Source organism: Phocoena phocoena, chromosome 7 (assembly GCF_963924675.1).
Source record: "Phocoena phocoena chromosome 7, mPhoPho1.1, whole genome shotgun sequence".
NCBI classification, from domain to species: Eukaryota; Metazoa; Chordata; class Mammalia; order Artiodactyla; family Phocoenidae; genus Phocoena; species Phocoena phocoena.
The window spans coordinates 96,160,080-96,174,557 of record NC_089225.1 but is presented as its reverse complement, the minus strand read 5'-3'; the positions used below and the strand labels follow the sequence as shown (position 1 = coordinate 96,174,557).

General features: G+C 41.7%; 1 protein-coding gene across 1 annotated transcript in view; it reads right to left on the bottom strand.

The window, feature by feature from the left end:
- The window catches only part of CNOT9 (CCR4-NOT transcription complex subunit 9), a 28,114-nt gene extending 17,968 nt beyond the window's left edge, over positions 1-10,146 (bottom strand). Inside the window, exons 1-2 of the mRNA XM_065880764.1 lie at positions 10,013-10,146; positions 146-325 (exon numbers count right to left, since the gene is read on the bottom strand). Coding sequence (XP_065736836.1) covers positions 146-325; positions 10,013-10,036 — 204 coding nt within the window. The 5' untranslated portion in view covers positions 10,037-10,146. The remainder of the gene's footprint in view (positions 1-145; positions 326-10,012) is intronic.
- Between the last annotated feature and the right edge of the window lie 4,332 nt (positions 10,147-14,478).

Here is a 14,478-nt window from a genome sequence, read left to right as displayed (position 1 = left end):
TTATATTAAAAAATAAATAAAGTTTAAAAAAATAATAAAAAGAAAAAAACCATCCTACCAAAGTTTTCATAATCATTTGGGCACAGACAGAGAGATACAAGTGCGATAAACAGGAATGACATGCAACTCATGGATATATACCCACCTGTAAAAGTGCTGCAATAGTACCAAATGAATGCCACAGCATGGGTGCAAGGTCAGGAACAGATTCTCTCTTTTTACTTAACTCCAGCAAAGCATTTTCCCTTGTCTCAGGACTGGACAGCTCATTGATCCACTGATAGATCTTTTCTCTATCCACCTGAGCCAGTGCAGTAGGCACAGGCTTCAAGTGAAAACAAGAAAGTAAACGTGAGTTTCATTAGAGTCAAATCAAGTCTTACTCTGCAGTAGCCTTTGGAGGGAACATATTTTTTGTAAATACTAGGGGAGCTTTTCTAAATACATATACTTGATGTAAATGAATTAAATCTATCAAAATCTAAAAGGCACACACTCTTTAATAATTTCATGTTTAGAAATTTATCCTACAGGTCTACTTGGGCTGTACTGAAGATATACCAGAATATTTACTGCTGCACTATTTTAAAAGCAGAAAACTTGAAGTCTATCAACATCTATCAATAAGGAACTGGTTAAATATACAGGGGTACATTTTTATATGGAATACTACATAGCCCCTTAAAAAAGAGTTAGCTCTATACTGTGCTGATACTAAATAAGAAAAAAAAAAAACCCAAAAAGGGTGCAGAACAGCATATACGCTTCCATTAACACACACATATATTCTTATATATTTATGTAAAACATTTCTAGAAGTACACATAAGAAACTGTTAACAGTAGTTACCTCTAAGGTTGGAATCTATATGGGAGACCTACTTGTCATTGTATACAATAAAATCTTCTGCATGTAGTTTAAACTCTTTTTTTTAACCATGTGCCTATGATGGTTTTTGAAAGAAAAAGCCCTCCCCCACATTGCTCTTCCTTCCCCAGTAATTCCAGCATCCCCCTCCATGAAGCAGAAAATCTACGTAATTTGGAAAAACTCCCCCCTCTAATGATTCTTATACATATTGTACCTCCACCCCTCAGAGATTCATTCATTCCTTACTCGTGTAGGGACTATATAAACAGAACATGCTTTCTTTATTGTGCTAAAGAATCTCAATATTCCAAAAAATTTGAGCACTTCTATAATTCTTCACATTTGTCAAACAGGCTTGTACCTTGGTTAAGTCCCTTAACTATTCTTATCTGGAAGATAAGATGGGAAACCAGAAAAATGATAACCATTGCTATTTCTGGCTCTAAAGTCCTAACAAATTCATGGTGATTTCCATCCCTAGCCCAATATTTTCTCACTTAATTTCCCCCCAAACCATGAGGAATTATAGGGTAGGCAGACAGAAAAAAGGGATCTACACTTACAGATGAAACTACTAATGCTCAGAGGAATTAACTGGCTCAATTCACCCAAGTACAAAAGTTGCATATTCCAATCTTTCTTGAACCATATTACACCAGCTTCTCAATCTATGCACATGTTCCCACTACACCTTAGTGTGATAGAATGATGACCTACCCATCGCACAGATATAAAAATGAGGAACAAAAAGGAAAACTGTGTTTGCTGAAGAACAGAATGAAGTCTAAGATGGACTTTGAGGAGTAGTCACGTTTACTCAAGCTGAACAATTGCCTTCTATAAATGGAAGCTTGATTAGAAGCTTTTAGTTTAACGTTTATCATTTCTCTTGCTTGCTAGAATGAACCATAAGGTGTTCTGCTAAACAGACTAAAATACCATGTAATTTAAGTCCTCTTTAAGTGCCTCAGAGTAATCTGCTAAAAGTTGCTTTGTAATTCCCATCAGTGATGCTCCTCAAGAAAACATAGGCTCCTAAATGATGCAGAAGGAATAGTTTTCCTGCCCTCCGCTCCCAACAGCAAAAACAGTATGGTCCAAGCACTTGACTTTTCTATGTTGCCACAGATAGGCCCTTGACTTTAAAAATTATTTTTGGAAATGTAATTCCCACCAGAAGATAGGATATGTTTACATTTAGAGTATTACATCACCTTAAAAGCTCAGTAGAAACAAGGGCTAAAATTTTAGCTTTGGGTTTCCTGCCCACAGTCTCTTGGATGACCCACAATCCTAAAGAGGGCCCCACAGATAATGCTCCAGCAATATAGTGTCTATCCTGATTAGTCATTACTCATTCCTAGAGGCCTGTCATCCAGACACCACCATCAGTAAACTCCATCACCCTCTCTAAAGCCAATGTGTGACTTGTACCCAGCACCCTGTACCCTATCCTGTCCTGGGGAACCCTAGGTGAACAACGCCAGGCTGCACTGGTAGACACCAGTCAGCATGTTGTGGCTTCTGAACACCAGGTCCTATCTCCACATATGACGTTTCCAGAGCTGGCTTGACTACAGCAGAGGAGATCGTGCCCCTGGAGCGGTGCTGGCACTCTGGAGGGTCAATATCTGGTGCCTACTTGGGTCCCTAAGGCCATGACCACCTGCTGCCAGTAATACTACAACTTCTGCAGCCTCCATTGGACTTTAGTTCTAAGAGAGCTATGGACGTCAGGTAGGTGGTAATGTGGCCCTCAGATATAAGCTTAGAGATGAGTTCTGCAGCCACTCTAACAACCAGAAGGCAGTTAGGGCAGTTTGGTACCAGGAAATGTCTGAGGTAGGGACCCTCCTTTTCATCACCCCTGGTGAATTTTGCCCCAAATTTAATAGGAGGAGTTAGTTTAAACCCACTGAATACCTATTCGTTACCGGATGAATACAATTATTTCTTAAAATAAAAGTGAGAGCTCACATACATAGTGCTTACTCTGTCAGGCACTGTCTTAAATAAATACTTGTCATTACCACCCTCATTTCATAGATGAGAAAACTGAGAAGTTATTTAAAAGTTAAGTGGCAAAGCCTAGGATTTGAATTCAGGTAGTCTGGCAGCAGATTCCATACTCTTAACTGCCTTGCTAATGCTGCTTCTCACTTGCCTGAAAGATTAGGTCTGATCTAAACACAACTTTCCAAAAAACTATTTCCTGTGACCTAGACAAAAGAGATAGGAAATATATAAAAATCTCAGACAAAAAAAAAAAAAATCTCAGACAAAAATTAAAATGTTACTGCTGTTAGTTCAGCAGAATCTGAAAAACAATCAACACCCATGAGCAATATCATTGATACTAAGAGAAATTCTCTACTTATTGAGATTATGAGGTACTTAATAACCATCATTTTGATGGGAAAAGTCAGTGAAATAGTTTGACATAGTTCCCTATGTCAAATCATGGTTCAGATGGGCATAATTCAGCTAGTGATAACCACCAACACATACACACACACACACACACACACACACACACACACACACACACCTTCCCTACCTACATCAACAAGTAATTTTATAACACACAAGGAAAGTTAGTTATTTTGGAGAATAAAAAGGAAGTATTTTTGCTCTTTTTTTTTTTGGCCGTGCTGCTTGCCTTGAAGGATCTTGGAACCCGGGCCCCAGCAGTGAAAGCGCCGAGTCCTAACCACTGGACTGCCAGGGAATTCCCATATTTTTACATTTTGAATTACGCACTGATTTCTATATTAACTTATATTACCAGACGACTGATAAAATACTTTGGACTTCATCCCTGAATAAAGCCCCAAAGCACAACTCCAGCATCTTACTAGATCTTGATGGTAATAAAAACCCCAAATGCATCTGACTCTCCTTCTGAATCCCAAAGATCATTTAGGCACACCTGTCCCAAAAATGTTAGAATCTGAAAATTGATGCCTTCCTAAAAGGGAGTGGGAAGTAAAAGAGGGGGTGGGGTAGATGAGGAAAGAGAGGGAACTGTATTGTACTTTTATTTATTTATTTATTATTATTATTATTTTTTTTTTTTTTGGCGGTACGCGGGCCTCTCACTGTTGTGGCCTCTCCCGTTGCGGAGCACAGGCTCCAGACGCGCAGGCTCAGCGGCCATGGCTCACGGACCCAGCCGCTCCGCGGCATGTGGGATCTTCCCTGACCGGCGAACGAACCTGTGTCCCCTGCATCAGCAGGTGGACTCTCAACCACTGTGCCACCAGGGAAGCCCTATTTATTTATTTTTAAAAATTAATTAATTAATTTATTGGCTGTGTTTGGTGCTTGTTGCTGCACTCAGGCTTTCTCTAGTTGCGGCGAGCCGGGGCTACTCTTTGTTGTGGTGCGCAGGCTTCTCATTGTGGTGGCTTCTCTCATTGCGGAGCACGGGCTCTAGGTGCAAGGGCTTCAGTAGTTGTGGCACGCAGGCTCCGCTCCTGAGCGCAGGGTCAGTACTTGTGGCACAGGGGCTTAGTTGCTCCGCGGCATGTGGGATCTTCCCAGACCAGGGATCAAACCTGTGTTCTCTGCATTCTCTGCACTGGCAGGCGGATTCTTAACCACTGTGCCACCAGGGAAGTCCCTGTATTGTACTTTTAAAAAGCATGGTTTCATTGAATGATCACAGCACCGTGGTTATAATCCTCATTTTACAACTGATGGAACTATGAGTAAACGGTGGGCAGACTTCCTCCTCCTCCAATTCTCTATTTAAAGATTACCTCTAAAGATTCCTAGTTCAATTGCTATAATTCTTTAAATTTATAATTTACTAATACATTTCTGAGGCTGTGGCTGATACAATCTACCAGCACACACCGTCCAGTGGCAGAGAAGCAAATTTATCTGATTTCCCTTTTGGAAACTACCTAACTTAAACACATTAACAATAACGGCAGGATACTACCACAAAAGCAGAGGGTAGCATTTCTTGAATTGAAATCTCTGGATCTTTTCCTTAGAAAAATACACAATTTCAAACTGTTTTGCACATAATTTATTTTTACCTAAAATTTATACATAATTTCAGGGAACTCATAGATCCTGCCTGTACCCCTTTTACAGACCTAAAATTAAGAACATGTTGTCAAGTTTAAGAATAAGAAAGACCTTGGGAATTCCTTGGTGATCCAGTGTTTAGGACTCTGACCTTCCACTGCAGGGGGCCCGGGTTTGATCCAGGGATCGGGGAACTAAAATCCTGCAGGCCGTGTGTGGTGCAGCCAAAAAAGAATTAAAAATAATAAGAAAGGGCTTCCCTGGTGGCGCAGTGCTTGAGAGTTGAGCCTGCGCGTCCGGAGCCTGTGCTCCGCAAGGGGAGAGGCCACAGCGGTGAGAGGCCCGCGTACTGCAAAAAAAAAAAAAAAAAAAAGGAAGAAAGACCTTGATTTGCAAGTAACTACACAAGTACATAACTGGAATGCACACTGGATTGGGAGCTAGAAGTGGCTTCAAAACAGTTTTGCCATTTTTACCATTGTGTGACCTAGAATAAATCATTTACTTTTCTAAGCCTCCATTTTATCATTGGTTATATGAGGGAACTAAATTAATTATCAAAGTCTCAGCTCTAAAATCTCAAAAATTTCTTTCTTTAGTTACAAGTGAGAGACTAATCTAACTGGCTACAAAAAAATCAATTTGGGCTTCCCTGGTGGCGCAGTGGTTGAGAGTCTGCCTGCCGATGCAGGGGACGCGGGTTCATGCCCCGGTCCGGGAAGATCCCACATGCCGCAGAGCGGCTGGGCCCGTGAGCCACGGCTGCTAAGCCTGCGCGTCCAGGAGCCTGTGCTCCGCAACGGGAGAGGCCTCAACAGTGAGAGGCCCGCGTACCGCAAAAAAAAAAAAATCAATTTTACTGAGGTACAATTTGCATACAACTTTTAAGTGCACCCATTTAAGTGTACATTTCAATGAATTTTGAGAAACCTATATACCCAAGTAACCACCACCACAATCAAGATACATTACTGGACATTCCATTATCCCCCCCAAATTCTCTATACTCCTTTCAGAAAACCCCACACACAGCCCTCTACTATGGACTAGGTTTGATTTTTTCTAAGAACTTTTAATAGGAGACAATGTTTACTGAAATACTATGTGCCAGTCACTGTGGATTACCTCAAATTATTCTCAAAATTCTAAGAGGAAACAGGTTCAGGGAGGTTTAATATACTGAAGTTTACACAAGCAAGTATATGGCAGAATTACATTTAAACTCTAATCTACTCTCTAGAATCAGTGAGTCCTACTTTGTCTATAGGACTGAAATCACAAATATTCCTCCAAGTTGAAGAAATTATTTAAGAACCCAATACAGAAGTTTAAGTTTGATATTCTGTTACAGTTGGATTTGAGTAAATAGTGGGTTCAATTAACATACCCAGAGGTAAAGTCATTTATGAGAAGTCTGATTTGGACTATTAGTTATCACCCTCAACACTTCCAACGTCAAAAACAAGATCAATTACATGTAACTATATACTTTTAGCTATAACCTACTTAGAGTCAGTGGTCCTTTCAACAGATGTGTTAAAAAATGTCTGTACTATCAACTAGGAGGGACTCATTCTCCTCCTTCCTGTTTATTGGTTTGTATGTGGAAAATGTATTTCAAGTAACATTTTTCTTTCAGTGAAGCTTAAGACATTTATCAAAGTGAGTCACCAATGGTTAACTCCAAGTGTCACTAACAAAGGGTACTGATAGTTGGTCTTCCACTTCTGAAAAATCTTAACAGAATGTGAAAAGAAGATATTTAGAACTTAGAAAAGATCCACATTTACCCATAAATGGGAAAGAAATATGATCCCCCCTTGAGTAAACTAAAAAATTGCTGTTGATGGCTCTCTTAAACTGAAAATGGCCAAATCTATCAATAAAATTTCATGTTCGAGGACCAAAACAGCTGTTGGTTTTCTTATCAATGAATACATGATAGTGAATAAAAAATGGAATTAGATTGAAATAGAGATTATTTCTGGTCTGGAGATGACTCAACACGTGGCTTTGGTTGTCTACATAATGATGATATAACAAGAAAACACCTTTCTTAATAGTGCCACAGGGAAACACTAAATTAGCTTAACTATCCTCATATCTTTATAAAATACGGGCCAGAATGTTCTTCAAAATAACTTTTTAAAAATAGAAGTGAATAAACAAAGAAAAGTTGGTTAATTTGCTTAAATCTTCAATAGGAGACAGCTGTCTGAATTAGATCCTTCAGAGTGCTTAATGTTCTTTCTACTTGCCAAAGAGGAGGGGTCTAGCACTGCTTCAGCGAAGAGATATAAAATGACTAATGCAGCTGCTGGTTACATGGAAAGTGAGGAAAAAGCAAGGGTTTAAGGATGTCAGAATTGCCACTGGAAATTAGTGGGGAAAAAAAACAAAAAACGAAGCATACCCAATGCACCTCCTAAAGGTTTACGTTTGGCTGTTTTAGATCACTAGTATAACATTCATTACAAAAGACCCATTGTATGTGAAGATCTGTGGTACTATTAAGCTGAAGCAGTCTTCAAGGTCCATAACAGGTGATTTGTTACTTTGCTGAGGCAGGAATTAGAGTCCCAAGGCTAAAGTCTGGGAGCAAGTCTTTTAACCAATGAATGAACCTAGCCAACCACTGAGCACTCTCTTATTCTTATTTAAAACAATCCTGTGGGGTATTTCTGTTTCTATTTAGTAGATGTGAGAAAGAAATTACATTCTGTGATGGCAATAATGAAGATGTTAAGATGTATTCTGCAAAGAATGAGAAGAGTCCACTATACTACAAATTGCTGGCATAATAAAATACTAAAGAAAAGAGTCAAAATTTAAGACACATCCCAAATGATCTCAATTCTTCCATCTAGTGAATAACATCCTGCATTCGTATGTGATCACATTCTCCTTTGATAGTACTATCTCCCTAGCTGAAGTGATTTACTTGTTATTTAAAAAAAGAAATAAAGATACACACAAATTTTCATCATTAGACAAAAAGTAAGCATCTTCTCAAGCTGTTTAGATTACTGCAGGCACTGCTGCATGTATTATTAACTCCTCAATTTCTAGTGAGGGATATATACCATTAGTGTCCCTTTACCCAGATCAGAATAACACAGGCAGTTTAGCCTAATGGAAGGCATTAAGGGTTGGGAAAGAGGTGGCTCAACTTTTTTTTGCTTCAGATTCACTAACCAAATATTCCAGTGAATGAGTGGTACAAATGAACTTGTCAGAGCTTTTGTGTAGTCCAAACAGCATAACAGGTTAAAAAGTATCAAAAGCTCAATTTCTAAATAAAGGTAAGGCACTATAAATTTACTTGAAGAAACACGTACTGAGTTTTTAAGTAATGAACCACAGCTCTAATATCTGTTCAAAAGATGTATTAGGGAGCAACTGAAAAGGAACTGAATAGGTAGAGTCTGGGGAGGCACAGGGGAAAGAGCAGCTTGGTATCAAAGCCTAGAGAAGACAATCAGATTTTGAGAGATGAATAAGCCAACCTTAGCAGAATCCTTTGTTTAACCTGCCCCCCTCCTACCAGCAACAACCTCATTTTCTGACTAGCTTCTTCCCATATTACATGTAAAATCTGGAAGAAACAAAAAAGCTGGGGAAATTGCAGTCACCTAGTTAAGAGATATATAAAAGGTACCTCTCTCTGTGAAAAGTTACAAACACTTTAGAAACTTGGTGCCAGGAGGCAGAGATGCCACTTGCCCTGGAAATGACAATGCTGTCTATAGCCTAGTCACACTCAGCTCACTTTCTGACTTCAAAGTTGAGGCAACTTTTGTCCTCTATTTAGGATTTATGTTATTTTGCCTGGTAATGCAACTTAAGTATATTACTCTCTCCTTAAGTCACTTCACCTTGGTTAAACTGAAAAAGTTGGATGGGCATTCAGAAGAATATGCTCGAATCACAAGATCCTGTCTGCTCATTACGGCTATTTGCTCTCAGTAGTCATCTCCCTCATCTATACGGCGTCATTCAGCAAAATATTTCAGCCCTTACTTGGTGCCAGGAACTGACTTGGCACTGGAGTAACCATATAAACAGGACCCACATGATCCCTGTCCCTGACCTCAAAAGGGGGACAAATAACAAACAAGTAAATTAATACAAGAATTACAAATTGGGATCAATTCTTTGAAGGGTACTCTAACAGAGAAAAGTTGGGGGGTTACAGAACTACTTTAAATAGGGCGGTCAGGGACGGCAACTCTAGGGAGATTTAGACAGAGACCTGAGGGAAAAGGAGCCGGACACCCACATGGGTGTGTGTGTGTGTGTGTGTGTGTAAGAGATGCAACCTGGAGTGGAAAAGCGTTAAGTAGAAGAGATGTAACGGCGGCCAGTGTAGCTGGAGCCTGCGGAGCAAGTGACAGAAGAGACTGAAAACCTGGGTAAGGTACATAACGTTCAGAGGGCCTTGTAGGCCAAGGCAAAGAGTCTGGATTTTCTCTCAATGCAATGGGAGACCACAGGATTACTTCACATAGGTTAATTTACACTATCTGTTTTTCTTGGTAAAAGATCTCGCTGGTAAAATGAGATGTGTGAAAAAAGGTTTTAAGCGCAGAGAACCGTCAGTCGGACATGGTAACTATTTGCTTCTCCAGGTCTCGGATTTTGCATCTGTGAAGCAAGTGGTTTGAGCTAGAAGCCATTTCCTCCCCGCCGCGATGTGCCTAAGCAGGGAGCTCCAAGAGCACGGGCAGTGTCAGGCGGACTGCGGAAGTCCCCTCGCCCCCGCCAACGCCAAGCACGGAACTGGCGCCCTGAAACTGTTGGTCAGCGAAATGAATCAATGAATGGCCCGTCTGGGCCGCGAGGGAGGCGCTCCAGCCGCGGGACCAGGCCCCGGGGCCAGAAAAGAACGCGCTACGCGGCGTCAGAGGCCGCGGGAGCTGGCCGGCGAGGAAAGTGGGGGCCGGCTCCGCCACAGCCAAACGCGGCGAGGAAGGGGGCCGGGGCTTCGCGGGTTGAGGGCAGGAGGAGCAGGACTCCCAGCCCGACACAGGGAGCTAGGAAAGAAGGCCGAAACGCGGGGCTGAGGAGGCGTTCTGGGCCCAGGCTAGGCGGCCCAGTCACTTACCGCAGTCGTTGCCAGACTGTGCATGTTGGGAGCGGCCGCCGCTCTCCTCCCACCGCCGGACACGCCCGACCCGCGTCCCAGCTTCAGCGCCTCTGCCGCTGAAGCAGATAAGCCGCCACAGCCGCCATCCGCCTCCGGCTGGCTCCGCCCCTTCGCAGCCCCTCTGACCTTTCACCCCTGACCCCGCCCACACAACCTCTTCCCGCCTCCCAGCTCTTGGAGCTAACAGTTCTAGAGTTTGTCCTTTGTCCCTTAAGTTTCAGGACAGGAAGGACATCCGCCACCTACTAGTCCCCGCGTCCCCGGCTTGGAGCAGGTATCTCCAGAGAAGGGCGTGAACTCTGACCCTTCTCCGGAGGCCAGTGAAGGGCGGGAAAAGCCGGGCAGTCCCAGGAGGACAAGTAGTGCGCATGCCCAACTGGGCTGAGTAGGAGGGAAACGGTGGGAGGGCGAAAGTGAATGTAGTGGAAAGTGCGCATGCGTACTACGGTCAGGGCTGGGGCGAGACTTCGCTCGGCACTGGGGCGGGGCGAGGGAGTAGAAGGGGCGGAGCTTTCAGACTGGCGCGCACGCGCTTCATCTGCTCGCGTCGGGTGTGCGTGCGTGCGTGCGTGTTTGCGTGTGGTCACAGTTCCCGCCATCAGCCGCTCTCCCTGACTGGGGGAGCGAGCGGCCCCTCTCTTTCGTGCCCGGTGTCCCTTCCTTCCTAACCCCCGGCTCCTCCCCCTCCTTGAGGACTTCGTGCTTCCGGCAGGCCTGTCCGAGGCTCCGGACTCGCAGGCACAGGTAAGGTGGGCCCGGCGAGCGTCTCAACTGAGCCTTTTTACCCTGGCGCCCCAACCCTGGCTCCCCTAGCTCCCCCGGCCCAACCACCCCGTGCGGTCCGCCCACTTGGCGTTCACTCTTCTGGAGTTCGCCCGGCTGCTGCTCAGCCCGACCCCATCCTCGCGACGCCCCCTCTGGCCTCACAGGTACTCCACTTAGGTCTTTCCCCAGGCTTTTCCTCTCCTTTGACCTGGTCTTTACCGTCACTCGCTCCCTCCGCGACCCGAACCTGACCCCTCTTTGCTAGGGGCTGTTGTCGTCCGCCACTCGTCCCTTAGAGAGGCCTGCTATCTCTTCAGGTGACTTCCGTTGCCGCACGTCCATCAGGCCTTGGGATATGATACTGTTTCACTCTCTTGGCTGTTCTTCACCTTCTCTTTCCTAACCTTTTCTCACTAAAAGGCATGATTTATATTTTTTAGTGCCTTTGGTTGGTCCCCATCTCTAGCCATCAGATCTGGTTGTCAGGTTTACCTGTTTTAGGTCATGATCCGTGAAAGGAAATGATAATTGACGACAAAATTCTGTCTGAAGAGTTGACCTGTAGTGGTTTTGTAATCCTTTCAAAATTTAGGCTCTGTGTAAATACCTTTTTTGGGGTGGCAGTGTCTGACAAGTCTCTAACAGGAAAAGCTATCAGAGGATGTCAAGTAGGCAGTTGGGATACTGGGTTGGAGCTCAGAGGAGAGCTCTGAGCTGGATGTATAGGTAAACGTATATAATATGTAGATGTCATTTGTCATGTTGATAGTAATTGAAGCTATGGATGTGGATGAAATTACCTAAAGAGAGTACAGTGCTAGAAAAGAAAGACCTAGGATGGAGCACCTGAGGGATTCTTGGTGTTTAGTAATCGGATAGAGGAGTACAAGTCTTGTAGAAAAGGTAAAGGAAGTTATCAATAATGTTGAATTCTGCTGAAAGGTAAAGTTGAATGAAGACTGAAAGGCCTGTTGACATCAAAGTAATTGATGATCATAGGGAGAGATGTTTGATGGAGTAAAATGGTTATCTGTGTTCAGTCCTAGGTTGTTCTCCTTTTACTCTTCCCTTCCACCCTGTGCTTTAAATTCTACCTGTATATTGATGAGAAGTTTTATTTCCAGCGTGTTCCTTTTGTTTTCAGCTCAAGATCTAAATAGCTAACTGTCTGCTTGACATCTCAACTTGATTTTTTTTCTTAGGAATTTCAAATGTAACATGTCTGAAACCAGTCTTAATTCTCTCCATACGCAAATGCTTTCTCTTCCGGTATCCTGTTTCATTAAGTGGTGTATCCATTTATCCATTTACATAGTGTAGAAACTTGAAAGCCCTCATCCCATGTATCTATACCCTCTTCAGGTTCTGTTTATTCTTACTTTCATTATATGTCTTGAATATATTTCTGTACATTTTCATTAGCACTTTTCTAGTTCAAGCCACAGTCCTCTCTCACCTGGACTTAATGTTTCCTATATTCTCATCTGTAAAGTGGCAATAATAATCACCTTATTGGATTGCTATGAGGATTAAATTAAATAACCATGGTAAGCACCTGATGTAGAGTAAATAGCCAGTGAGCATTCATTGTTGTTGTAATTGTCGTTATAAGCCGAATCACTTCAATACTCTCCTGTCTGGTTGTCCTAATTTCTTTCATTCTTGCTCCTTTCACTCTCTTCCCCAGACCCAAACAAACCACATCACTTTTCCATTCAGCAGTAACACATCATTTCTCTGCTTAAAAACCCACCCCGGTCCTTAAATCAGGTACCCTATTAATCTTTCATCATGCCCGAACTTTATACCATTTTTCAGAACTTTTAATTATATATTTACTTGTGTGATTATTTAAAATGTGTCTTCTACTAGAATATGGGTTAGGAACTATTTCATTTCTATTTCTCAAGAATTTGTTAAATGAATAAATAAATTGGAGCTTGCTATAAGAAGCATCATGTCTTTGGGAAACACCAGCTTATTGATATTCTTGTCATCTGATGACAAACATCTTTTTTCACTCTGCAGACAAATTAAAGGACACAAAAGACCAAAGGGTTTTCCAGCTTTGGATGATTTTACCCATTCTTATGTCATAGAATCATTCAGATTTTAGACTCTTTGAATTGGAGATAAACTTTATCTAGGTCAACTTCTCTCTTTACTTTCAGCGACCACACTAATTTTATCTCTTTGTACATTTGTTTTATGGATCTTTTTAGGAAAGAAAGCCCTTAGAAATCAGAGCAGTGCTTATATATTTTAACAACAGGTTAAACTATGAGACCAGTGAAGATGAGGTTTCCAAAAATATATAAAGGAAAATTCCATGTTTAAGTAAGTGGTTGGTGGTAGTTATGGAAGAAAATACTAAAATTTAATAATTTGTGTGTGTAGAACGGGATTTATGTTGAGAAATTGAAAATTAAAAGTAGGAGTGCCAAACACAGAAGCATTTGGATTTATTTTGTAGATAGTGATGAGCTGTTAAAAATGTTTGGGAGAAAGTTTCAGTTAAGCAAGATGAATAAATTCTAGAGATAAGCTGTACAACATTGTATCTATAGTTAACAATACTGTATTGTACACTTAAACGTTTGTTAAGAGGGTAGATCTCATGTTAAGTATTCTTACCACAGTAAAATAAAAAATTTTTTTTTTAATGTTTGGGAGGGGAATTAGCATCAGTAGCACATATTTTCGCATTTACTAAGTGCCTGTTATTTTGTTGGGAGTACAAAAGAAAATAAGACAGGGCCCCTCCACCCTCCCCCTGCCCCCTTTAGAGAGAAAGTTAAGGAGACACACTTTAGTTGGTAAGAGATAAAAAAGAATAGTCCTTTAGAAAGGGTATTATAGGGTAAAGGATTTATTGGATAGAAAAATCTTGAGAGAATGGAGACTGGAAAGTGGTTGCTACAAATCATTGGGGATGCAATAAGGTAGTGGTTAAAAACATGGCTTCTGGTGCTAGACTTAGTTTTGTCTCTTACTGACTCTGTAACCATGCATAAATTACCTGATCTCTCTAAGCCTCAGCTTCCTCATTTGTAAAATAGAGATACCAATAATCCCCATCCTTTAGGATTATTGTGACGATTATGAGATATTGCATGTATGGTGCTTAGTACTGTGCTTAGTAAATGTTGCATAATAAATATTAGGTGGGAAGAATGGCAAAGTGATGCATTTCTGAATTAGGGTAGTAGTGATGGAAAGACTGTTTTAGATAAATGAGAATGAGGTTAAAGCTGATGCTAAGATCTTTTTGTCTGAATGACAGTGGAAGGACAAATGCAGGGAAGTCTGGGGAGTCTCTTAAAGAGGGCGTGGACTGTGTCATGTTCACATGTGTATCCCTAACACAGTGCCAACAGATTGGAGTAGCTCAATAAATGATTTTTTTACCAAGTGAACAAAGGAGTTTAAAGTTGACGTTACAGTATTCAAGAAGGCAGTGAGAAATGTTTGGGTAGAGCTTCAGGGAAAGTTGAGGCTTTGAGAGGCCTAAATTTGGGAAACAAGCCCATGAAGATAGTTTTGAAAGAAAAGTAAAAGCCAAGTTTACCCACCTTTTGAAATTTGTATCAACACATCATGGAAGTGGTATTTTAAGATTTAAGACATCCAGTTATGTAACAATGTTTATAAAGTCAACA